Below are 27,974 nucleotides of genomic sequence, written 5' to 3' on the forward strand. Positions count from 1 at the left end.
TTTGACAGTTCCACTGTGAAACAATTTCACTAAAACAACTGGGAGCTTTTTTTACGAAATAATTCGTGATGTTTTGAAATATTATTAGCAAATTCCTATAAAACAGTATTTTTTTTATTATTTACAGAACAAATGGGCTATTATATCATCCGAATGAAATCAAGTAAATAAAGAATACAAAACTAATAAGTTGTCAAAGATCTCAGCTGGACGTCATTTTTTATTTTCTGTCTGTCGTTACAATTTCTTTAGCGGGACTTTTCCATCCGAAGATTTTAAAAATTAATTTAGATTTTAATATATATCGCGAGTTAGCGCGTAGTGCCAGATCTATTTTAAAATTGTTATTTGATACCGAAATCGGTTCTGTTTTTACCAGAAAATTAAATCTTTTAACTAATGAACGTCATTACTCAATGCATAGAGCATAACAGACCTACAGTTCAACTTATAAATTTAGTTTCTATTTTTAAATGTTGGCTATAACTCAAACTTGGTAGTATTTTGTTTTTATATCAAGACTTTATAACTCATAAGTCTTCGTCCACTAAAAGTCCCAACGAAAAATTTTGTTAAATTATTAACACACAACAAAAATCTAAATTTTTACATAAATAATGTAAAAATTTTTTTAAGATATTAGAGACTGTCTTACAATAAAATTAATGAAATGAATTTTAGTTCAGGGCCGTTCTTCGTCCACGCTCAATGTAAGCAAAGATACCATCCTCTTAATGTTATTTGCTTTATTATGGTCGAATTCGTACAAGCAAGTCCCACGCTCGCTCGGCCGTGCTACACAGACCTAGTACAAATCATGCCCCTCGCGATACGTAGCGTGGCTACACTAAAACATTTACTACGAACTGCATTGAGGTGAACTAATGAAACATGACAATCGCCGAGGCAACGAAACTATGTCGACAGTAATCGATAGAACCATGATATAAACAAATGAAAATGACATATATTCTGAGCATGTTTAATGTAATTGCGTGCAATGAAGCATCTATGGTGGTCCATGCATGGCACGAAGGCCAACGAACCGAATAGTACGAGGTTCGCATGAAGCAGCGTTGATGGGAGCGGCATATCGCGCACACGTCTTGTCGGCTCGAGGCCTGGAGTTGTACTGAACAGGGCCTGGTGACAGCTGAAGGGCGAGCGTCTGTCCAAGGGGGTAGGGGAGGGAGCGGGCGACAGAGGGTGTGGGCGGCGCATGGCTGTGGCGTTGGAGCCTAACGCTAGGGCTCACCCGTTCTCTTTACTTAACAATCACGGTATACAGACTATCGAAAGTCGAAACCTATCTCGCGGACAGAACTCAAACAATTCGCCCGAGCGAGCGAGGAACACTCAGATATCTAATAAAAAATCACATGATTGCCCATTCTGTATTGTATTCCGTTCATTCAAAGTTATAAAAGGGAATTGACCAAACATGGTTTCGTCTTGTATCAGATCCAAACTGGTGTCAAAAAATTAAGTATTTTTTTTAATTCTATAAAAAACGAAGCCTAAATTAGTAAGTACTTAATGAAAAAAAAGTACTATAAATGATTTTGTTATTTTCTATAAATTCAATGTTTAAATTGAAATCAAAAATTACATTTTAATAACAATAAGTGGGGCATATAAAACTATTGTGTTTTTAATTATAATAATAAAATTACATTCAAAAATGTTCGGTGAACAAGGAGATTACTCGATTCGAATTTTGTACCTACGTGTCAATCAGTGATTACCGTGCGTGAACGTACAAAGGTGGAACGAATTATTATCGGAGGCGACTTTTATAAACTATTATTTGACTGTGTTATGTGTAATAGGTAGGTAGATAACTTAAGAATGCATAATAATATAATCAGCCTAATTTTTATATACATTTGCAAGAGGTAAGACGAAGTAATTCTCTTTTACTTGGAAGTATTTGTTTTCCTTTTTCTACGCCGTAGCAATCTGTTCTTTCAAACAATAAACACTGTTTTGGTTGCATATTATGTAAAATTACTTTTCTCAAGCATGCATGGATTGTCATTATTTTCGAAAAAAGAACACGCGTAGTATCGAATTTTCGGACAAAGAAAATCAAATCCATTGCAGGAGCGTCTTTTGAATTTGGAACAACAACGCTTCTGCAATGTTGTATGAAACGGCGTGCTGGGGTTATTAAATACTCTTTGATCGGATCTCTTTGCGTTTGCCTCTCGGCACAGATGATAAGAAAAATTGGCGGCAAAGATGAAAATTCGTCTTGATTTGTTATTTACATACCTACTTAATAAATATAAATTTAATAATAATTAAAATGAGTTCCAACGGTTCAGAGAGCGAAATGGAGATTGATTGATTGATTTAAGATCAGAAGCCAAATTGGCAATGGAAAACCTGCTTCCAGCGAAGTCAAAAGAAAATTAAATTTAATATAATATAAAAAGTGTGTTTTATTTCCCTGCAATCTTTTGAGAAAAGCACCATATATGCCTCGGCCTTTGCAATAATGTACTATTATATCAAACTCTCCATTTGTTGTTATTTAAATCATTTACTTAGATTTTGGGCTACTGTTTCTTTCAGGCTAGTTTGGGCTATTTTTTGCTGTACAGTTTTAATGCCGAGGTCTAGGTGCATGTATTTATTACTAATACAATGCGCGATAATGAACAACATAGTTTCTTTCATGGAAATCTTTCTAGTATTTCTATATTACTATTACTGGCAGTACCCCGTATGTTCAAATTGGTTTGAAGATTTTTTTATATTATAAGCAATTTATTATTGTGATTTATTATGAGTGAAGTCCAAGGAGGACAAGTCTCCCGAGGGTGAATGTTACGTGAGCTGATCGTTTACTTTTAGTCTCCATCTTTTCAAACTCCACTCTATTTCGTGTAGGTGGACCTGCAGATTATATAAAGCAGTCTGCTTTGGTTTTAGCGGTAAACATAGTATTTGATTTGGTGTATCCAGGTACTCCTTAATTTCACTGCTATTATCATTGCAATACTCACGTAGCGGTTGGAAGGCAGCACTGAGATGATCTACGATGTTGCCTTTTCTAGGTCAAATTTGGCCCACCTACCTTTGTTGCGGTTAATAAGTTTTAAGCGGTTAATAGCGGTTAACATTTTGGCGCTTTAAATTTTTGACTTTCCAAAGAGTAGTTTGATTCTGGTCGTTGGATCAAGTTTTGAGAGCATTATTTGCATGTTGTCGGACCGCACTTGCTTATAAGATTTTTACGCTTCTCAAAAAATTGGTAAAAAGATATTTTGTCAGACGAGTTTCTACTAAGTAATTTGCCAAGTCTTTCTAAGTTTGCGCCTTAGCTGTTTTTTCTCCTTTATCACTTTTGGGTATGAGTTATGTTTTGAAGGTTTTCCTCTACGTTTCTCTATCAATAGGCCAGTATGTGAATTATCTAAATTCAGGTGTTTTATTGCCTTGAGTAATTGTCTTCCTCTTGTGTTTGTTCACCTGGACCCCCAGTGAAGATGTTTCGAGTTCCAGTCGCCAGCACTAAAGAATCTTTTTCCAAGCCTCGAAAACTATTCCGAGAAATCTTGGGTTGATATTATGTTTGAGAGATAATTTATATCTGCGTCTAGATAGACTGACAGCTATAAACACGTCGAAAAAATAAATAACTTGTAAAAGTGAGTAACGTATCGCGAGTGTCAGACGTACTCGTAGCTATCATGCATACTAAAGAAATAAACCTAGCTCTAATGTAAAAAGAGGCACTATTTAGACGTATAAATTATCTAAGTTACAGATCATTATGATTTTCAAAATACCTTTATTTTTTGTGAAATTTCATAACAAAACTTATAGCTAGTATAAATTTTCTGCCCAGTGCTTTCTGTTAATAATTATAATAAATTTCTTTATTAAGGTATAAACCCAAAGCACAAAAATGAAAATAAAATATACAAAAAATAAATAAATATTCATACTGAAAACTAAACTAAGTAGGTACATAAAATATTAAATAATACAATTGTTTAATTCAATTTTGCACACAGAAGGTGTGGAAAGCAATTTTCTATTTGCATCTCGATGTGTCGAGATCCAATGTGCTATTGTTAGACTACGCAGGTCCTGGCCCACCACCTGGAGGATGCCTTCACCAGAGCTACGCAATCTTTCTCAGAAGGAAGATATACAAGCTCTGATAACAGCAAAGAAATCGGGCATTCCCGCCTCGGCGAACATGCTGGACGCGCTGCTGTACATCGGAAACTTAATGAGAATGCGGTATGCATTGTTATATAGCACACTTATGAAGGATGCCCTCTTGTATCGGTACCATAACTGACAAGAATAGAAACAGTTGCAGTATGCCCTGAGGGGGGCTGTTATTGAGGGGGAGGGAAAGAAATGAAACCTTCAACTTTTTATTTAATTTAACAAAATATCCGAGGGTTACGATGAGCAGCAGTCACATTTTGGTCTTGGGACTGTTCCTTACGAATTCATAAAATAAAAATGCAACTTCTTAGAAAAATTCAACTATTTATAGTATTTCGTCTTAGGTAAAAGAATTCAAAGGAGTGTATTCATGTAAAATAAATTTATGCTTTTTATCCCGAAATTTTGTGTACTATGTCGTGCCATATAACCAATCGTGTGGGATATATAAAGTCACGGGCAGAGGTGTTATTATATCTAACATTTATCAAATATTCATTGATACAGGTAAACATCATCCAAAAATCAATAATTATGTGTCATTCTTTGTACATATTATCATCATAAAAAAAAAACAATGAAAAAGAATCTTGTTCGATTCGAGTTTTTAAACGGAAACGACATTTTAAAAATACATATTATTTTAAAATAAGTGCAATAAAAACTTAAGACATAATATATTTAAATTTATTCACGATAAGCAGTTAAGTATAATTAAGCACATAGTAAGTTTTTTCCTTCACCTGAAACTTTGATAATGCAAGCGCAAATCGTTAATTAATTAACATGTTAATCAACTTAGCATCTAGACAGTTTTTGAGTTCAGTTTGTCTGGAGCTCGTGGTGTTTAGAAGTGGCGTAATTCAGTTTAACGATTCTAATGTGATGAAAGAAAAGCGCTATATGAAGCCATTGAAATATAGAGTTGATAGTTTAAAACTATCAAACTAAATCAGAACAAACATTATTTATACAATGAGGTCATAATTACATAAACTATGGATATGGTATGATCCACCCCATGCTTTACCACTGTGAGGCTCTTTTGCACAGGATGCCATGCCAAGGCTAAACTATTGGTACCACAACGGCGCCTTTTTTGCCGTGAAGCTGTCATGTGTAAACATTACTTATTGTGTTTCGGTCTGAAGGGCGGAGTAGCTAGTGAAATTACTGGGCAAATGAGACTTAACATCTTATGCCTCGACGAGCGCAATAATTGTAGTGCCGCTCTGAATTTTTTGTTTTTTCAAGAATCCTGAGCGGCACTGCATTGTAATAGGCAGTGCGTATCAATTCCCATCAGCTGAACGTCCTGCTCGTCTCGTCCCTTATTGTCATATTAAATAAAAAAAATGAACAGAACGTATAGTCGTTCTTTCTTATTATGGCCATACAATGCTCCGAGCCGTCGAAGGATTGCAAAAAATACCAAAATACCGAAGGCAAAAGATGAAACGGTCGTCTCCAACAAGATGGACCAAATTAAAGACTCGTCATCCCAATTCTTCACGGTTGTATGGACCCTGGACAGAATCCGGTGGAGGCAGATCATACGCTCCAGATGCAGCCCTAATACTGACCAAGATGTGATGAGGAACCGTCCCTAGAGAGAGATGGTATGATGAAATAAAATAATACGTATAGTTTTGAGAACCAAATTGGCTGGCTTTATTAGTGATGTGCTTCTGAGTCCATTGGGATCGATTGTTATCAACTATCAACTTGTATCACACTATATACTTCGTCAATTCTTTGACCTTTTTATATATGAACGCGCAGAGTCTCACGTGATGAGAAGTGGTGGAACAACCGCGTATCGACAGCCGCACCACCAAAATTCAAGAGATACGTTACCGGCCTTTAAGGGTGTCAGTGTGCTCTAACCTTGAAAGTCCCTATGTTGTATCGGTTCAGGAAAACTGCAGCAGCCAAAACGCGCGGTTGTAGAATGGCAGACGTCAACATAATGGGGGTGGAGTTTCGTATTTTGACGTAATGTCCGGTGGTGGAATCCGACTGCTGGTATCAACTTGAACAACTCCCCTGACCACTTGCCGTGATATTTGCGGTAGAAGATGCAGAGATCCCACATGTTTACGCAACGCCAAAGAATCAAATCGATCGCCGATGATTCGAGCAGCTTTTGTTGAATGGAGTCAAATGGAATAAGCTGGTATTGGCGCCCACTGTGCATAGGTGAGAACAGTACTACACAATTTGCGGCATATATTGTGGCGCAAGCTGTGGCTTGAAGTGAGGAGTACTGTCTCGCCTTACTGAGTACTAAATAGTTAAGTTACTAAAAGTCAGGTCTCGAGGTGACGAACGTAATTGTTCAGAATATTTTTTTTTTCAAGAATCCAGAGCGGCACTGCATTGTAATAGGTAGGGCGTATCAATTACCATCAGCCGAACGCCCTGCTCACATCGTCCCATATTGTCATAAAAAAAATACGTTGTGTGACTTCATAGATTAATTTTTGATCAAAATAGTAAAAGATATTGGTGTAGATGATGTTTACAAACTTTATCACAAAAACAAAACAAAGAATATAAAAATAGTATGTTATCTTAATGTATCTGACATCTTGCTCAAAGTGTAGTTTTTATCAATCTGGACTCAATTTTTATTGACTTCTTGAGTCTGACTTGTTGTTCTATACTTCAATCAAATCACTATATTAAATATAACGGACTTTTTAGAGACACTTGGCGTAACAGTAAGGTTTCAGAAGGAGTAGTTTTGTTTCGGTATATTCAAGTCAGTTTCTATTTAACGGTACTTAAAAATCATAACTAAACAATTAAAATCAAATATTTTCTTGTTTAGAAATATTTGCCAACTGCAAACAGTTTAAGCACCAGAAGGACCTACGACATGGATGGTGGCCGAGAACTAAGTTTATGGGAAGGAAGATTTAATTAAATTTAATTCTAAAATAGAAACGTAATGGAATAATAAATGGAAGACAATATGGCTACATAAGAATAAAATAAAATAAATGCGTAAAACACCACTGGATAGGTCTATAATGGTCTTTTGAACCACATAAAAGAATTTAACATGGGAGACTAGACCAGCTTAGTACCACACTCGCACAGTAAATCCGGCGTGAAGTAAGTAGTGCTCAAGTATTGAACAACTGCGCATCCGTCGTTTTGTTTCCCTTCTGATGATACGAAAGCTGGCGTTGAGAAAATGTTGCAGTGGACGATGTTATACTACAGAGCATATATACCAAGCCATAGTCAAATGACAAATCCTCACAAAGTATTCAAATTGCATAGAAATCTTACCATACCTCCAGATATGATAAGAGATAAATCGACCAAGCAAGTCCTTGCGCATTGTTTAGTCCGTACCGAAAACGTAGTCCATATGGACCAAAGACACAAGAGTGAATAAAGTCCTTGTCCAAGTCATCATAAACCGATGTCTAGAGAAATGCCAGTCAATTCATTACTGTTAGTGCGGCTCCGAGGGCAAACAAGCAACAGGGTCACCTGATGGTATCTAATTACAAAAATTATGTCTTTGTATTCTTCAAATTAAAGTACATATTATGAATTTGTTAACCAAAAACACAATGCTAGGAGCAGTACCAGGGGCACTGTGCTGAGATCAACTTGTTCTACCTATTGATCCAACAACGCTTTAAGAGCTGGCGTGACATAGATGGGTAAACTAAGGGCAGCAAAATGCTTGGCAACTATGGTGGATATTTCAGGCCTTTGATTGGATTTGGCACAAGGAGCTTTTCTGGGAACATCTATTCTTTGATAGCTTTTGCAGGTGAATTGCAGAAACAGTAGCTCCCATACCATACCACAACACATAGATCACCAGTTTTGTCGCTGGATACACCATGCAGTACATTGTTGGAACTCTGACACTATGCTCATGAATGTTTCCCTAAGTTGTTAGCTATCTGCACTATGTCTACTACATTACAATGATAAGATTGTGTAGAATTCCTCACCATTTATCAGAATTTTGTGAGATTTCACAATTCAGTGGCAATCTAGAGGAAAAGATGTATTGGCTTCACCAATACTGACATTATACATTGAATGAAGCAATAATTAAATGAGGCTTACATTCAAGAACTATATAAGATATATCTATATAGTCTAAAATGCCACATATATATTATAATTTTTATTATTATTATTTATTTAATACGAGGGGCGGTCAAAAAGTTCGCGGAATGGCGGGGTTGGCGGGGGTGAGGTCGCTCCTCCAGGTAGCCGCTACTTGAGTAACTCATAATTACTATATATGCCAATTTCTAGCCTAATTGGGTCATTAGCTTTCGAGTTACAAACGAGTGAACAAGTAAATCGGGAACAAACTAGCCACTATGGAGAAAATTGAACATCGCGCCGTCGTAAAGTTCCTCACCAAACAAGGAAAAACGCCTCAAACTATTTTGCAAGAGATGTTAGCTGTTTACGGAGACTCTGCTCCTGGTAAAACCATGATTTACAAATGGCACGGCCTTTTCAAGCAAGGAAGGGAGTCAATTGAAGATGATCCTCGACCTGGACGGCCCATTGAGGCCACTACGCCGGAAATCATTGAAAAAGTTGAAAAACTTGTATTGGAAGACGGAAGGTTGAAGAAGAAACAACTTGCAGCATCAGTTGGAGTATCAGAAACCACAATTTTAAATATTCTTCATCAACATCTTGGCATGAGTAAAGTGTGTTCAAGGTGGGTCCCGAGAATGCTCACGCCGCTGCAAAAACGTGAGCGCGTCAACTGTTCCCGCGAGTATTTGGACCGCTGTGGAGAAGTTAGGGAAGAAATTATGGCCCGAATTGTAACCGGTGATGAAACTTGGGTTCACCACTATGAGCCTGAGTCAAAGCAGGAGTCGATGCAGTGGCACAAAAAAGGCACACCACCCCCAAAAAAATTTAAAGTGTCGCAATCGGCCGGAAAGATCATGGCGACTATTTTTTGGGATACTGAAGGTATTCTTTTGATCGATTATAAAGAACGTGGTGTTTCTATAACGGGAGAGTACTACGCTTCCCTATTGGACCGATTAAAAGAAGCTATTAAAGAAAAAAGAAGAGGAAAACTGACAAAAGGTGTACTCCTTTTGCACGACAACGCGCCCGTTCACACGAGTCATGTTGCGACGGCTGCCATTCATCGATGCGGTTTTGAACAACTACGCCATCCACCCTACAGTCCAGACCTGGCCCCTAGCGATTTTTATTTATTCCCAAAGATGAAGAAAGAGCTGCGTGGAAAAAAATTTAGAGACGATGATGAAGTCAAGTCGGCGATTTCGGCGTATTTTGACGCCCAAGACAAAACCTATTTTTTCGACGGTATTAATAAGTTATATGCCAGATCCCAAAAATGTATTCGTGTTAAGGGGGAATATATTGAAAAGGAAAAATAACATAATGTATCATTTCATCTTTTTTCCCAGTCATTCCGCGAACTTTTTGACCTCCCCTCGTATGTATCTGCAACCAGTCCCAAAACTATGAGCAACAGCAGAGCAGATGAGTAGTTCCTTTTTACATATATATAGATAAATAACATTCTCTCATTATTAAGAGTAAATGATGTTTGAATTTCACCAATACACAAAACATCGTAAAACTTTAATATGATCCACTTTCACCACCCAGATGTGTGGAGGAATACCTCCACAGTGCCTTTAACATAGAACTCTTTTCCACATAAAACCAAACTTAGGAATAAGCTTTCTCACATAGAGTTTCCAGGTTGATACAGCATGAGTAGAGTACCTTCAAAAAGGTAGATAAACTAACCTAAATAGCCTGTTATTCCTGTGCAGAAGAAATTGGGTTGAGGTAATCAGTTACTATCAAGTGATGTATACAGTCACCCAGAAACTTATAACACTTACATTACTTAGTTACACAAGGTTGTATTAATTTGTTGTCAAGATTTTTTGTGGTATTACAGTACCTACCTAGATAAAATGTTTGGTTTTATATTATACTAGCTGACCAGACAGACATTGTTCTGTACATAATAAATAAAATACCGTTTTTGATGAATTTGTCAATAATTTTTCATTGTAACTGATTAATACTAATATGCTCCTTGTTGTTATAATGAAATTGTTTCACAGCAGAACTGTCAAACCGCGCGTCAAAAATACTCTCACAGAACATATGTCAAAACAAAACAAATATTGGAAATAAAAATAATTATGGGTCCCAAATCGAAATAAAAACTATCCTATCTCTTAAGTTGGACTAAACTGCACTTCATGAAGTAATCCCCATTGAAATCCGTTCATTAGTTTAGGAGTCCATTGAGGACAAACATTGTGACACGAGATTTATATATATTAAGATTACTGACACTGAGAAAAATTTAAATACTGTAAAATGTGTATACACGTAGAAGCATCACATTATGAGTGCAATTTGTTGTTGTTTTTAATCAAACAAAATATCTGATAATCATATTACATTGATAAAGTGTTATTTTTTCGTCTAGATATCAAGGCTGTTAAATTTTTGTTCAAAACAATATATATTGTGAGGGATGTAAACTACATGTTAAATGACAACAATCACATAAAAATATAGGTTCATACAGATAAATTAATTTGATGAATTATTGCAGATTCTACAACTGACCATTTCACCTTTTTGTGTGAAAAGAGCTTACTAGCAACCGAATGCAAGCAAACACCTAAAATCAATATTTTAACACCAGTTGAATATCTTAAGCTTTGTAACTCATATCCATCAGATCGTAAGCTGGCTAGTCGCTACTGCCTACTCACAACTGATGGTCGTAGCTCGTATACTACTACTACTACTAGTCTCGAGTCTACGTTATGGGAAAACTTACAAAAATACTCACATTTTTTATTCGGCTATGTCCTGGCTTCCAAAAGACTGGATAAGAAAATTAGAATCGACAATAGAGTCCCATCACCAACACTAATAATAAATTAGAAATAAAAATCTAAGTTCAATCTTCATAAAATGTACATAGTTTTTATCACAAAATATTGAGAAGATATGCGTATTAAGTTTTCGCAATAATCAATAAGGAAATCTTATTATTCTGTAAATCGCAACCGGTATTATTTTATTCACAATGAAAATTATTATTCACGAGTACACTACCGACCCACACAGATGCAGAAGTTCACAGAGCATTTTTCTTTTTTATTAAATACCGTTGCGTTTTGTTTATAAGCTCCACAACAACAATTTACGGAATCAAATCAAACGCTAAGATAAAAAGTGTGTCTATTTTGATTGATTGAGAATTTGTGTCAAGTTCTAGTGCGCCTTTATTTTGATCAGATGACAGACTACAGCTGACACTACCGAAGTTCTGTCAAATCTAGACAATATTGTTTTGACTTTGGTGTTTTGGCATTTGGCAGTTTCTAGACGGAGCTGGAGGTTGGACGTTCAGTATGGATGGCATATTCAGTTATTTCCATATGTGACACTGAATGTGTACGCGAAGATCAATGGTTAACTAGAACACCGACATGGTATAAATTAAAACCAAAAACGCTTCTATAGTTTTGGGAACGAATATAGTGATGTGACGCTGCGGCCGTTGGGATTACTAGTTATCGACTGTCGAACTGTGTCATATTATCGATTTTTTAGTTGTCGATGAAGCAATTCTAATTATTCAGACGTTAAATAATTAGAATTTCTTAGTTAGGATGATAACACAGAAAACGAGCATCAAAAACAAAAAGACTTCATAGCACAAAACTACAACTCACATGGAAATGCAGCAAAATTGAATCCTAAGCAGAAACCGATTTTATCATACTACACCAATCTATGAATCTACTCTACTCATGGATACCTAATTTTTATTTTTATTTTATTTTATTAGGGTTGGCAACAGCTTAATACAAAATAATCACTTATAGTTAAATACAAAAACATAGCCAATTATAGTCTACCACAGTTAACCTAATGGAAGGAACAGCAGTGTTTACAATAATAAAGAAAAAAATGAACAATGAATAACACACGATCAGAGAAATTTAAAAAAAAAGTATTAAAAAAAAAGTATTAAAAAAAGTGCCTGCGTTGGTTGCATAATGGATTATATGTATAAGTCTGAAAAATGAATATAAATAAGAGAAAAACATGATACATACACAGATTTACAGATTAAATAGTACAATACATACATTTAATAGTTTAATCTATTAATAATTAAATAAAGATATTTGCTACAAATGAGATTTCTCTACAATACTTTTTATGGTGTGGTTTTTAAAGGTCAACCTAGAACCGTAGAATGGATCTATATCTTTGAAGGATTTATTATATACATTTGTGCAACGAGTGAGAACACTGTTCTGGCCATAATTAGTACGACGAGTAGGAACTTGAAAAGTAGAAATGTCACGGGTGCGCAACGACGGAGCGCGTAGGCATATTCCTGCCAGAAGAGAGGGACAGTTGAGACGTACATGTAAGAACATTATGTCCGAGACAGTACGCCTTTCCTGCAATGTCAGCAGATTGTATATGCGACAATTGTCTTTGTAGTTGGATGCAACTTTCCGGAATTTATAGTTTAAGTGTGTTATAAACTTTTTCTGAATTCCTTCCAACCTATTAATATATATGGCGTAAAATGGGTTCCATATCACGGAGGCATAGGTACTCTAAAATTGATCTAACGTATGCGTAATAAACTATTTTTAGGGAAAGTGGATTTTCAAAATGAGTACAAGTACGCATTACGAAGCCCAAATTACGATAAGTGCGATTTATTATGCAATCTATGTGGTTTGACATATTCATTTTGGAATCCGAAAGACACCAAGATCTCTAACAACATTAACCCTTTGTATTAACTCTCCATTAAAACTGTAAGAGAAAATTATTGGTGTAGGTTTGCGCGAAAAACTAATGACCTGGCATTTTTTGAGGCTGACTGTGATATTATTATTATTATAGTAGGTGTATAAGTTATTGAGGTCATGTTGTAATAATTCACAATCATCCTCAGAGTGCACCTTAATGAAGACTTTTTTGTCATCAGCATACAATAAATAATCAGAGTTAACGATGCTTGCTCCTATATCGTAAATGTAGGCGTTCCAAAACAGGGGCCCTTGCAAACTGCCCTGCGGCACTCCCGATGGAATAGATGTATAGTCTGACCTAAATCCTCCCAGAACAACAGCTTGACAACGGTTAGACAGGTAGGATTTTATCCACCTTAAGAGGTCACCGTGTATACCTAATAAATGCAACTTAGAGAGCAGAATGTCATGGTCCACACGATCGAAAGCTTTTTCGAAGTCCGTGTAGACCACGTCTACCTGCCCACCCATTTCCATATTCATCAATAAAAATTCACTTAAATAAGCTAAATTAGTAAATGCAGAACGATTCTTCAAGAAACCATGTTGTGCGTAAGAAATGCCGTTAGCTATTGTAGAATAAGTGCTGGTAAAAACGACTTTTTCAAAAACCTTCGCTAAAGTGTTCAATTTAGAAATTGGGCGATAGTTTTCAATATTTCTTTCTTGGCCTCCCTTATGAATTGGTACAATTAACGCTTTTTTCCAAATCAATGGGAAAGTACATTCTTTCAAAGAGCGGCGAAATAGAATTGTGATAGGTATTGCAAGACTATCGGCACACGATGAAATAAATATGGGAGGTATGCCATCACAACCAGCGCCTTTACATTTATCTAACGATTTTAATATTGAAGCTATGTGGCCTACCGTTATATCAACGTTAGCAATAACTTCATCAGAAACGTGTAGATTAGATTTGTATTGATCAGTACGAGATATAGGTGCAGAAGGGTTGGAGAAGGCACTCTCAAAAAATTTACTAAATGCATTGCATATGCTAACACCATCATTATATGTTTCGGAGTTGAGAGTGAAGTTGTTTGGATAAGATGATCCACCCCGTTTTGACTTCACATAACGCCAAAAGAGTTTTGGAGAAGACCGAATTAGTTTTGCAGTGTTACTAGTAAAGCTTCTATAACATTCTTTTAAAACTTTATTATGTCTATTTCTCAAAAATAAAAACTCATCTCTGTCCCTAGGGTTGTGATATTTTTCCATCTACTATGAATACGATTTTTTTCTTTAATGATTTTTATCAATGCGAGACTATACCACACGGGGAATTTATTATAATTACAAGAAGTCTTAGGTATAAACATTTCGAAACATTCATATATTTTTTCATAAAAGACATTTAGAGTTGAATCTACAGAGGTGCCATTTAAGACATTGTACCAATCTATTGATTTTAAGTGATTATTAATTAAACCATAATTGCAATTATAAAATTTATATCTTGGTTGAAGCTTTTCTTTGAAAGGTCTCATTTGTAAGTCTGTAACTATAACATTCAAAGGTGGATGCAAGGGATCAATTCTAGTTAAAGGCGATGCACTAGATGACACATGTAGAAAGAGATTTGAAAAGCACAAGTCTAATATATTATTAGAGACATTGGGTATAGAATTAAACTGAGTTAAGCCACAACACGTAAATTCATCAACTAAGCATAGTGCACATTCTTGTAACTCCGTGCTACCAACATGTATCAATGAATAACCTTCACCATGCCAGCGTAGACAAGGTAGGTTAAAATCCCCTATTATAATGTATTTATCAGTTTCATATTTTTCAAAGTATTCTAGAAAGCTATTTTTAAAATTTTTCAAACGTAGTGATTTATTGTGGTCTTCTGGAGGAATATATGAAGTAATAATATGTAAGTCAGCCATAGAATTAGTTACACGCATTGGTATTGTGATACAAAGCGTTTCACTACACTCGCATTGCCATTCGATACTCTGGATAGGACATAAAGAACGGCGCACGCACACCAACACCCCGCCGCCTGTAGTTTTGTCACTAGATAGACCATTACGATCATACCGGAATAACTCGTATCTATCATCACATAGTTCGCTATTTAATATGTCACTTCGCAGCCAGGTCTCGGTTATTACAATTAAGTCAAAGTCATTTGCCAATATATTGTTATAAAAATCTACACATTTTGTTCGTAAGCCGCGGACATTTTGATAAAATATAGTTAGGCACTTTTTATCATTATCCATTACTAAATAAAAAACAACAGGAGAATGCTTACCAAACTCGTACTGTTATATATAAGTAATATGACCGAGAATAATCTTAGATAAATAGGAGTATGATAGGTCTTACGAATTGCAGAGTAACTACTATATAGAAGAAACAATATCCAATACATATTATCTATATTATATAATATTATTACAATATAAATACGAAACTCTGTGTATCTTGTTATTATGTATATTCGGTATTGGGATGCCTGTTTGGTTTGAGATGAAAATTTATTAATGAATTGACAAAACTCACTAATTTTGTAGCAGGAGATAATGATTAATGATTCGCATTTTGATATTGAGAAATAAAAATTGTAATAAAATACACACCCACTGAACAAAAGGCAGAGAAATAAATTAAAATGTACATAAAAAATATGTAAATTATTATATAATAAATAAATAAAGCAACTATGCAGGTATATCGTGTTACTGGTTATTTTAACATTTGAACATATATTCATTCGTGTGTTCATAGTCACTGAGCAATTTAAAATTATTATATATAAGAATACAAATATAGTTAAAGTAGAATATAAAGTAAATGATTTTAAATAAAAGTTGAATAAACACTAAAGTATAAAGTCATTTGACTTTCTCTAGGTCTGTGCTATCTTTAATATATATATGCCCTGATGCGTCGTCTTTCCGAACAAATATTCTTCCATCACGAATCCATGTGAATTGGTACTTCGCTTTAGCTGTGCGTTCACGGACATTTTTATATAAGAGTTTATTAAGTGGTGTTAAATGTTCATTCACATATACTCTTTTGGTAGCACCTGGGATGTTCAAGTCAGTGGTGGTTACACCCTTCTTCGAGCGAACGCCGGACAGAATGGAGTCACGAAGTAACCGCGACTTTAGTTTGATGATTACAGGTTTAGCTCGGCCTGCAACTCTGGTGAACGGCTGCACGCGGGTGGAGTGCTCTATGTCCGCCAATGACAGGGTGACGCCGACATAACTAGCAATTTTCAAAACATAGTCGGGTAGATTTTCATTAGTTTTTTCTGGAATGCCGTTTATTTCCAGATTATTGGAACGCTCCCGTTGTTGATTATAATTTACTTCGGTTTGTAATCTACATATGTGTGATTTTAACATGGTGACGTCTTGTTCTACTAGCTTGGCATTGGTGGTAATACCACGCGATTACTGAAGTTTTGAGGATTGAGTGAAATTCCATGGATTCTTTTATTGAGTGCAATTCCGTAGTAAGTTGGTTCTGTATGCCGTTTATATGTCTTATCTCAGACTTAACACTTTCTAATTCCTTCCTTAAAACTGTATTTATATTGTGTTGTATTGAAGAAACTTTATCCTCCATTTCGGTCTTCCACTCAGTTAATTTAACCATAATGTCATTTGAAAATTTTTCAAACAAAGGAGTTAAGTCGTCCTCTCTGGTTTTCCTTTTACGTCTTGTAATGTTAATGCTATCAACATCATCTTGCTGGGGGGAGAGGTATAAATCCGATGTAGAAGCACTTTTTTCTTGCATAATTGAAAGATATTAAAACGCACACGTAAGTAGTTATAGCCGCGCAGTACACACAGTTCAGTATATATTGCCATTTACATCGACTATCAGTAACATCTAAATAGTTTGTATAGGAAAACAGTCTACATGAAAGAGGCTCATCAAAATATAATCAATGAATTTCACATTCCCGTTATCCGAGATGGATGTACATTGAATAATAAAAAGGCATAAAAGGCATTTTTTTTCTCAAAATTGATTCCTTTAGAATTCTTTTTGATGTCATTTCTAATAACTACTATATACTACTACCGCTTCGGAAACAAATGGCGCTCTGAGAGAGAAGAAGCGGCGCAAGAAAATCTCCCAGCATTCTTTTTTTTGCGCTCTTTTCAATAAAAATATACAATATTGTACAGTCATTTCTATCGCTATAAAATAATCACAATCTCGTCCCAGGCTGTCCGATCATTTAGATATTCAGCAGTGGAGTAATAGGATTTACGACAGAGACATTCTTTTGTAAAACATTTAAATTTATTTATAGATAATGCCTGAACAGTGGCTGGGACTTTATTATAGAAGTGTATACATTTACCCTTAAAGCTATTATGTATCTTATGAAGCCTACTAGAATTAGTTACACGCAATCCCTTATTTCTAGTGTTATAATAATGAAAATCACTATTAAGAGCAAGAAGGTGACGATTTTTGTGAACGTATATTAAATTTTCATAAATGTCATAATATTTATTTCTTTAGATTTTTCTTTGAGAGACTGTCTATAACCAAGCTGATACTGATATTGCTGATGCTGATACTGCACGAACAGCTCTCTTTTGCAGAGCAAACACTATATCAATGTCAGCAGCATGACCCCATAGTAAAATACCGTACGTCATGATGCTGTGAAAATAACTGAAGTACACTAATCTAGCGGTCGCAACATTCATGTTCTCTCTAATCTTTCTACCTCCGCTGTGTTTGGTGTAATGAACCGTAAACACTTTGTTTTTTTACTGTTTAAGTGCAGATTATTCGTCTCAAACCAACGCACTATCTTTGAGAGTGCATTGTTTACCTCGTCATCAATATCTACACGTCGCTTCACTTTAAAAATAAGTGAAGTATCATCAGCAAACAATACAATCTCATGGCTATCATCTACCACAAACGGTAGATCGTTAATATATATAAGAAACAAGAAAGGACCGAGAATAGAACCCTGTGGAACACCTATTCCCACAGGTTTACCCGAAGACTGTTTGCCATTTACATCGACTATCTGAACTCTTTCGCTTAAATATGATTTTAACAGATTAAGAGCTCTATTTTTCACTCCATAATGCTTTAGTTTTAGGGGTAAAGTTTCACGGTGGACGCAGTCAAATGCTTTGGACAAATCACAAAAAATGCGCAATACATCCTGTGACTCTTCCCAGGCGTCAAAGATGTGCTCAATAAGTCTAGTACCCGCATTAATTGTTGATAAGCCCCTAGTGAAACCAAATTGATTTTTGTTCATTAATTTACAAAAATGCATTTGTAGCTGTTTGAAGCAAAAGTTTTCAAAATTTTTACTAAAAACAGGCAGCACTGAAATAGGTCTGAAATTAGCAGGGTCAAAAGAACTACCCGATTTAAACAAAGGTATAACATTGCTGTATTTCATGAGGTCAGGGAATACACCCTCATCTATGCATTCATTAAATATTATTGCTAATTCAGGTGCTATAATGTCAAGTATGTATTTTACAATATTAGTCGAATGTCCCCATAGGTCTTTTGTATTTTTTAGGTTAATTAATTAAAGATTTTTATTATATCGCTACCTGTAACATACTTAAATTTCAAATCAGTAGAAGATACTAGTACGTGTAATTTAAGCATATCATGCGCTGCTTTTGGTGAAGAGTAAAGGTTTGGTCGTGATAATCGGGATTTCGGAGAAGTATTTATCAAATTCATTTGCAATTTATATATCCGAATTTATAACGCGATTATTAATATTTAAACAGATAGAGGTGTTATGGCAATTCGATCTACCAGTTCCATTTGTAAAAATATTATCTAAACAGGTTGCTGTTGTAGAAGTAATTCTAGTAGGTTCCCAAAATACATTGAACAAATTAAAACTTTGAAATAAATTTTTAAGGCTAGTACAATTGGTGGAAGGTTCAAGCAATCCCTTCATAATACTATAACATCAGATATAATTAAGACATTAACCCATTCTGATATTGAAATAGCGTTCACCGTTGCAATTACCATTGATATGTTCAGAAATCTAAAAGCTATTAAAAATAGCAATGTACTTCAAAAAATTCTATAATGGACAATTCTAAAATTCTGGATTGATCTATAAAGTTCCAAAATGTGTACGAGAGTTATAATTGATCTAAAAGACCTAAATTGATGTATATATAATTATTTTAGAGTGTTCTGGTACTAGAAATTTCGATATTTGATGGTATATAAACCGAATTTCAATGACTTTTCGTCAGTTCATCCGTGGTTGAAGTCGAGTGAAGATTAATTGGAATCAAGAGTAAACAGTTACTAAAAAAATCTAGTGAGAGGCTCCTTAATTCCTTAAAGGCTTCCCATAATCTCATGGCATTTGCACAGGATGCTGGCATCCTCAAAGGAGTAGATTAGGTAGAGTAGGAGTACACAACAACAAACATTGGCGACCCGATTTATTAATAACATTTACATATAATACTTCAGGCGTGGGAAAGAAAGACGAATTATAAATTTTATTGTTATAACAATTTAATTCTTGAAAGCGTAGAATGCCAGTAGATGGACATAATCGAGTATTCAAGAGTAACACAATAGGACGAATCTACACTGTGCATCCAAATAACAGCTAACAACATTCCACAGGTTTGTAGTACGTTGAAGAAAGTTCCTTGAAAACAGCACTGTGGAGGACCGTAACACATCCAGATGGTGGGGATGATATCCTAACTTGTGGCGTGTCGTCCGAAGGTGGAATTCAGCGGCAGGAATCAGGTTAAACAGCTCTTCGGAACATTCGCCGTGATAAATGCGATAGAAGACACGCAATGAAGCGACGTCTCTACTCAACGCCATGTGATCCAGCCGTTCACAGAGCACTGGGTCCCCGACAATTTGAGCTACTCTGCGTTGCACACGGTCAAATGAATCGAGCTGATACTGGGGTGCGCCAGACTAGAGATGACAACAATACTGCATGCGTGGCCGGATCTGCGCTTTGTAGAGAGCTAGAATGTGGGCCGGCATGAAGTATTGCCGTGCTCTTTTAATGACGCCCAGCTTCTTCGAAGCCAATTTGGCTTTGCCTCCAGATGGCCACAAAATTGGCAATCGCTCGAGATTCCGAGACCCAGTATTCCGATACTAGGCAAGGCTTTAAGGGAAGTGTTCGAATTTGAAGGAATCGAATGCGGTGATACGACAAATGAGGTTATTTTAGTGGTAAATGCGCAACTTGAGTCTTCTCGTCTTGATAGAAGGCACAAGTTTCTCCCGGCACTGGTCGATGATTTCCCGAGAGAGACCTCTATCTCGGGCATACACGGGTATACGGCATCACCAGTGCTGTCGTCTGCATAGTAATGTATGTTGGAGGTGTCTAACATACAAAGATTATTATTATTATACATTTAGAGATTTTGTTACCTGCCACTTCACCCGCATGTATTTCATAATTGATTAGCTGCATTAATTTATATCATTCATCAATTTCAAAAGTGAAACGGTAAACCAAATTAAAAAACAAAAAAACCTAATTAGTCCGTAACGAGAAAAAGCTTTTGCCCTATAGTGAGACTTAATAACTAATAAACAGTAAAACTTTATTATAAACCATAACATGCATATTTATTTTTCATCGTTTTCAAATAATTCAGAGTATTCCCTTTGAGAATCACTAACGCGTATGACAAAACTGTCCGCCGTGCTGTCAATCATTTCATCATTTTGCCATAAAAGTTGTCTTCTCCTTGATGACGTGCTCCATAGAACCCTTCCATTTACGTCCCGGGTTCGAATCCCGGTAGGTACAAGCATTTATATGATGAATATGTATGTTTGTTTCCGAGTCATGGATGTTTATATGTATTTATGTATGTTTAAGTAAGTATATTGTATTAACTATATCGTTGTCTTACAACCCATAACACATGCTATATATGCCTAATTTTGGACAAGATTTTTTTTTTAAAAAGTGTGTCAATATCATTATATCAATATCATAAAGTATCAAATCACTTGGAAATACAAATTAGCCTATTTGCCCAGAAGACTCGCGATAAACTAAAGTGGTGCTCAGTGCTCACTTAAAATAACGAAAAAATAATTCCTTAATAGGGAATTCCTCACAATTATAGTTTATCGACACTTTTTTATACTTATTTAGCAACCATCACCAAATACCTAAACATGGCTACTTTTTTGTGCTTTTCGAATATCTTACTAATTTTAACAAATTATTTACAAGATAAACTTTTTTATTAGTTTTCAAAGAACTTTCTCCCACCTACAACCTAGCAGGCTGTGGAATGAACGTCCTTGTGCGGTGTATTGTGGATAAATGTCAAAAAAAGTATGTACAAATTTCTAGCAATGCTCACGAAGCTGTTTAGTTATAAATACATAGGATGTACTGTATTTTTACAACAATCATTACAGAACAATTTTAAAATAAACTTAAATAACTTATTGTCTTTCGATTACAACCCCCTTTAAAGAAAGCTAATTATTGATAGAAGATATCTTTACCCGGCCCGTACGAATTTCGAGCTTGCTTTGAATCGCGCCGCCCGCGACCGCCAAAGAGACACCGCCGGCACGTGTACGCTGCCAAAGAAAACCGCCACTGGCGGCAAGGCTGTCTTATGACACTATTGAAATATTCAAGTTCATTGAACCCTTGACCCAGTTAACTAATACTACACAGTACGTATAAATTGCAAAATAATAATTGCAAAATGAAAAGTCTACTTTTTGACAAAACCAATGCACGGATTCCGTTATTTTTTGGTATATCGTCAGCAAATATGCTAACAAGTATGTACCTACATTTATTTCATAGAAGTTAGTTCCATGCTGTATATTACTAGCTGACCCAGCAAACGCTGTATTGCCATATAAAGTAATAAGAAAAAAAATTCTCGTTACGGTCTAATTTTTTTTAGGGATAATAATAAAAATAGATTCTCAGATCTACCATATATTAAATAGTACATAAAATGTGCCTTACTACAATAATTATTATATTCGATAGCCACTTGCAACCCTATTTCTATTTTCTGTGGATGGAACAGAATAATATAAATATCGCGATACAAAAATAATTGTAGATCGTAGAAGGGCGAAAATTTGACATTGTATGCATTTTTCAATGCTGAATCATAATAAAATAAAAATAATCTGATAGATAGTTAACAACTGTAGTTAATCTACCAACTATAGTTAAGTTAAAATTAAGTTAATTTTTTACCTCCTGAGAAAGTTAGAAAGATGTAAAGATTCTAATTAGTTGGTCATTTTAATTTTTAAACTATACTTTCAATTTGATTTCTGAACGACGGGGGCCACATCAAAGGAATCTAAAATTGTGGTATTTATTTAATTCAGAACATTTTCATATTTATTCACCTTTCAAACCTTCTCTGGACTTCCACAAATAATTCAAGACCAAAATTAGCCAAATTCGTCCAGCCATTCTCGAGGCTTAGCGAGACTAACGAACCGCAATTCATTTTTATATATATATAGATAATAAAATTTAGTTATTACATACTTACCTTTTGACGGTTTTTCCGCGTTGGCAAATTAATCTCTTTAGATGGTCCTGGTTTCATAATAACGTAATAAGTTAAAAAGTAATAAACTTAATAACTATTAATAACGCAATAATGAACACCTCTGCACACTATTCGTGGCCCAACGTGTTTTTCAAAATCTAAAAACTATCAATTGTGACAAACTTACATTTGTGAAACACATCGCGAGGCATGTCAAAGATTAGGTCTACTAGAAAACGATAATCATTGGGAGTTACTTATGAACGATGCACTCTAAACGGCAACAGTGAATCAAATTCGTGTGCTGTTTGCAATTATATTAATTACATATAATCCTTCTAATCCAAATCGAGTATGGCTAAGATATCGAAAATATATGAGCGACGACATCTTGGCTGAACTACGACGAAAAAACCCGGTAAAAAAATAATTTCAATGAACAAAGCTTTGATATTGATAAAAGATGAATGTTAAGCAATATCTAAGCAAACGTAAGCACAACTAGGTGTTCAATCTCCAAAGTCTTTGGATACAATGAACAGTAAGTTTTTAAGAAAAACAAATTATTATATCGACGAATTCGGGCTTCACATCCAACACAACAAACCCTTATTAATTCAGAGTCAAAAACAGGCATTAATATACTAATGGATTAATGTACAAAACAGCAAGGGGGCATAATATTTTTAGACGCTTCTGGTGGAACCGGGAAAACAGTTTTGATCAATTTTATCCTGAAATTAGTGCAAATAAAGAAATTGCTTTCGCCCTGGCCTCATCGGGGATAGCGACTACTCTCATGGATGGTGGACAAACAGCGAATTCTGGTTTGAAATAAGCATGAAATCTAGCTGACTGTGAATTTTCGGTGTAAATATTGAAACAGTGCAAAGCCAATATATGATACGAAAGCACGATAGCCCATAAAAAATCATTAGAACACTTCAAGCTTTACGCGACAACATGAATGTAATGTGAGGTGTGTTTTTACTATCAGGTGATTTCATCAAACGCTTCCTGTCATTTCCAAATGGACGCTGGCAGATGAAATAAATGCTTGCTTAAAGAAGTCGTCCATATAAAAACACTTAAATTTATTTTTCAGGGGATGAATAAGCCAAATATTTTTATGAAAAACTACAAATTTTATATTGTTTTCAAATTAAAGTTGGATAATTAATCCCAGAAGTGAGGATTATCACTTTAAGAAATAACAAATTGATTTTACAAATAGGAGAAGGCTATCCAATAAACAAAAATACTGGCCAAATAATATAAACTAATGAGTTATGTAATGTTGTTGAAGCACGTGAACAACTTATTAATGAAGTATATCCAAAAATTTTGAAAACGACATTATCAACAATATCATCCGGAAATTATTCCAGTGGAAGAGAAAATTTACATGTCAATTATTGAAACAATGACTGATGAACATTTGATGCATTTATAAATTCATTAAATGTTTCAGGAATTCCATTAAACTGTCTTAAATTAAAAATTGGTTCACCAGTTATATTATTACGAAATCTGACTTGCCGAAACTGTGTGGTATGGTACGAGACTCTGCATCAAACTGTGACTGGTAAATATAAGGAAAGATAGTATTCATACCACGGATATCTTAAATATCAAATGGATTGCCCTTTACTTTTAAACGCTTACAGTTCCCGGTGAAGTTGGCTTACAGTAGGACTATTAACAAACCACAGGTCCAAACATTCCAGTACTGTGGAGTTGACTTAATTGAACCATGCTTTGCACACGGCCAATTATATATATGTCGCATGCTCACAAGTAGGATCAGGATTTTTAACACTACTTAACTCGAGGTATAACAAATGCGAGATAACACTCAGCGAACGTAAATTCATGTGTCCAGAGGGCCTACCATCAACTTTTAAGAAGCGATGCGATTCCGATGCAGTTCAGTTTAGGTACCTGAATTGAATCGCTAAAATTCGTACCATGAAGTGCCTTTTACTGAATGGCGTTTGGATCGCTTATGAAGAATGAACGGAATAAATTTGTCTGTGGTCCGCGGTGTGAGAAAGAGATAACGCTCTACAGTCGTTGCATAAGTTTGTCTCTCTTACTCGAACCATGTGCGTTGCGTTTCGAAACCTAAAATTATATGATTTTAGCGTTTCTTTTTGCGTAGAAAATACTAAAAACATATTTTAAAATTGCGCTTTATTGCGTCAAATTATAAACCATTAAGCCAATTTTTGTACTTATTAAATACTTAATAGAATTACAAATTAAATGTTTGCTTAGGTGTTTTCGTAAAAATTAAGAGTTATGAACGCACCTCCATTGATTGATGTTTGATTTGACAGGAGCATAGAGCACATTTTTGTTTTATTCGTTATTGTGAACAGGCTATAAAAAAGTCCAATAAAGTATTCTCATCTCATCTTTCAACTATAAAATTTTCCTTTTGTGTATGTTTCCGCTATTTTTAAAAGTTATTAACAACACGATTCACTTTCCTCTAAGGGAGTAGCAACTCTTTTCAAATCGCTTACTTTGACACATAAGCTATCCAGTTCGGTTGAAATATTACCTCATGGTACGAATGAATGAACGAACTAAATCAGTTTGCGATTCAATTGACATCATTGCGATTTAATCAGTTGATTTGACGTCAACCTAAAATAGATAGCTCTAATCACGTCGTGGTACGAAATAGCAAAGCAGTTCATTTTAGGTTGTCAATTGAATCGCAATAAGAGTTCATGGTAGGCCCGCAGGCTAGCGAAACTCTCTAAGAAAAAAGCGATTCACTAGGTTGTATGAAGTATGTATAGATGACGGCTATAATGTTGTAAAAAAGTAGATAGCCGAATTCCACTACGTTGCATGCAATTGTTCGTTTTCAAACTGTGATGTATGTACTTAAAGGTACATAATGTATAAAATTGTAGATCACACTTGACGCTACTCACAGAACGTAGTGATTGTATTCTCTTTGCTAGTTACAATTAAAGCCTCGTTATGGAAGGACGTGTCTTATTTACTACTACCCGATATTCTTCAGTCGAGATAAACTAAATTTACGTGTGCAATTTACACATAAAACAGTCTTCATAATGTCAATTGGTAAAATGAACGAGTTAAAAGTGCATAGTGATGATTGGAACTTATATGTAGAAAGATTAGAACAGTACTTTGTGGTGAATAACGTTCCGGCGGATATGCAAGTACCGACATTAATTACCGTTATGGGGGCAGAAGGGTACGAATTACTAGTTAATTTATGTACTCCAGATAAACCAAAATCAAAATCGTTTGCTAAAATAGCGGAAATAATGCAAAAACATTTACAACCCAAACCCAGCCCATTAACGGAACGATACAAGTTGCGTAACCGGAAACAAAAGGACGGTGGGAGCATCGCAGACTACGTAGCGATACTTAAAAAAATGTCGATCGGATGCGAGTTTCGAGAGGGTTTAGAAGAAAGTTTGAGGGACCAGTTAGTGTGTGGGGTCAGGAGTGAAGCTATTCGACAGCGTTTGTTCGCTGAGGAAAAGTTGGGCTTCGTAAAAGCATACACCTTATCCATGAGCTTTGAAGCAGCGGAAAGAAATGCAGCGGTAATAGAGGGACAAGATGTACATGGGAAAGTGACGGCATCGGCGCAGTGTCATGCCATGGCAGTGGGCAAGGAATGGCATGGCAAGTGGAGTGTGGGTCGGCAGGCGGCCGCATACACGGGCGCCGGCGGAGCAGGGGCGTCGCGAGGGGCCAGTAAGGGCACGCGGGCCTGGGGCAAACCGCCCCAAAATCATCAGCAGCGACGGGAGCAGTGCAAAGCGTGTGGACGTCTTCACAGCACGATCACGTGTAAATTCGCTAGATACGTATGTAGGGTGTGTAACCAACAGGGGCACTTGAAGAAGATGTGTACCATGGCAGCGGTACATCACACCACGATGGGCGGGCCACAGTCCGCGCACTATGGCGGCAGTCCATCCTCAATACGGTCAGACAGCGACGGCAGCGAGGAGGTAACGTGTGTAGATATTTATACCTTATCAGCAACGCAGTGTAAACCTATTTTAATAACAATTAATGTGCACGGAAAAGACGTTGAAATGGAAAGCGACACAGGCAGTGCCGTGTCGTTTATAAGTTATGAACTATATAAAAATCAGTTAAGCGATTTAGAAATGAAACCTAGTAAATTATTATTAAGGTATTATACGGGAGAAATCGTTCAACCGGTGGGAGTGATTAAGCCGGTATTTAAGTATAGAAATCGAACAAAGAAATTGGAGTTGTTTATTATTAAGGGAGCTAAAACAATGTTACTAGGTAGACAGTGGATAATAGAACTTAATGTACAGATAACTAAGGCACAATGTAACTCGCTGAGCTCGAATGAGAAATTCAATTTTTGTAATTTCAGTTCCAGATACTCTAAAGTGTTTGAAGACGGATTGGGGAGATTCACAGGCGGGCTGGTGGCCTGCGCGAGGGCGCGCGGCCAGTGTTCATGCGCGCGCGGCCGTTGGCGTACTCTCTGCGGGCCCCAGTGGAGCGCGCGCTGGAACAGTTGGTAAGTGACGGCGTGCTCACCCCCATCGAGCGTTCGGATTGGACTACTCCTATCGTACCCGTCGTAAAGAAAGACGGCACTATAAGGATTTGTGCAGATTTTAAGTTAACGTTAAACAAAAATTTGCTGGTGGACCGTTACCCATTGCCCCGCGTTGAGGATTTGCTTGCACGGTTACATGGAGGAGTTAGGTTTAGCAAAATAGATCTGTCACAGGCCTACGCGCAATATGTTTTAGACGATACAAAGGCATTCACCGCTATTAACACACACATGGCCTTGCGTCAAGTCCGGGCATCTTCCAGAGACATTTAGAACAATTATCTGTTGATTTACCGTACGTAGGCGTATTCCTGGACGACATTTTTATAACCGGACGCGATACAAAGGAACATATCGATAATTTACACAAGGTATTTGATCGGCTACAGGCTCACGGTTTGAAACTGAAGAAGGAGAAATGCGCATTTTTTGAGGATACGATCAATTATCTGGGATACGTTATTAGCAAAATGGCGTACACACGTGCCCTGACAAAGTCATAGCCATTAGAAATACACCAGCACCATCGAACGTAACAGAGTTAAGAGCTTTTATAGGCATGGTAATGTATTACGGGCGGTTTGTTAGAAATATTAGTACTATAATGGCGCCATTGTACAATTTATTAAAATTTAATATTAAATTTCATTGGTGTCATAATTGCCAATCGGCATTTGAAAAACTGAAGGAGGCATTGTGCTCGAGCGAAGTATTGGCACATTATTTTCTAGATCTGCTGGTCATCCTGACGACGGACGC

The 27,974-nt window shown here is 36.0% G+C and overlaps 2 protein-coding genes across 6 annotated transcripts in view; one reads left to right on the forward strand and one right to left on the reverse strand.

Annotated features, from left to right (window-relative positions):
• LOC126971093 (TLD domain-containing protein 2) overlaps nt 1-11,444 on the reverse strand; it is a 173,633-nt gene extending 162,189 nt beyond the window's left edge. For 4 of the 5 annotated variants that reach the window (XM_050817224.1, XM_050817223.1, XM_050817222.1 and 1 more), the window contains exon 1: nt 11,063-11,443. In XM_050817224.1, the coding sequence (XP_050673181.1) occupies nt 11,063-11,064 (2 nt within the window). In that variant the 5' untranslated portion in view covers nt 11,065-11,443. Of the gene's footprint in view, nt 1-11,062 lie in introns of all 5 variants that reach the window. The other variant, XM_050817228.1, reaches the window with a different exon arrangement.
• A 14,257-nt stretch (nt 11,445-25,701) lies between these two features.
• On the forward strand, nt 25,702-27,648 carry LOC126971299 (uncharacterized). Its single transcript, XM_050817522.1, has 2 exons — nt 25,702-26,257; nt 27,605-27,648. Exons 1-2 carry the CDS (start codon nt 25,702-25,704, stop codon nt 27,646-27,648), a joined length of 600 nt encoding a protein of 199 aa, XP_050673479.1.
• The last annotated feature ends 326 nt before the right edge of the window (nt 27,649-27,974 follow it).

Source organism: Leptidea sinapis, chromosome 23 (assembly GCF_905404315.1).
Source record: "Leptidea sinapis chromosome 23, ilLepSina1.1, whole genome shotgun sequence".
Taxonomy (NCBI): domain Eukaryota; kingdom Metazoa; phylum Arthropoda; class Insecta; order Lepidoptera; family Pieridae; genus Leptidea; species Leptidea sinapis.

Excerpts from the sequence above, each read along its gene's own strand:
- LOC126971299 (XM_050817522.1), top strand. The coding sequence starts at position 25,702 with ATGTCAATTGGTAAAATGAACGAGTTAAAAGTGCATAGTGATGATTGG. Across the intron at positions 26,258-27,604 it reads AGTGACGGCATCGGCGCAGT|GCTCACGGTTTGAAACTGAA; the intron begins GTCATGCCATGG and ends GATCGGCTACAG.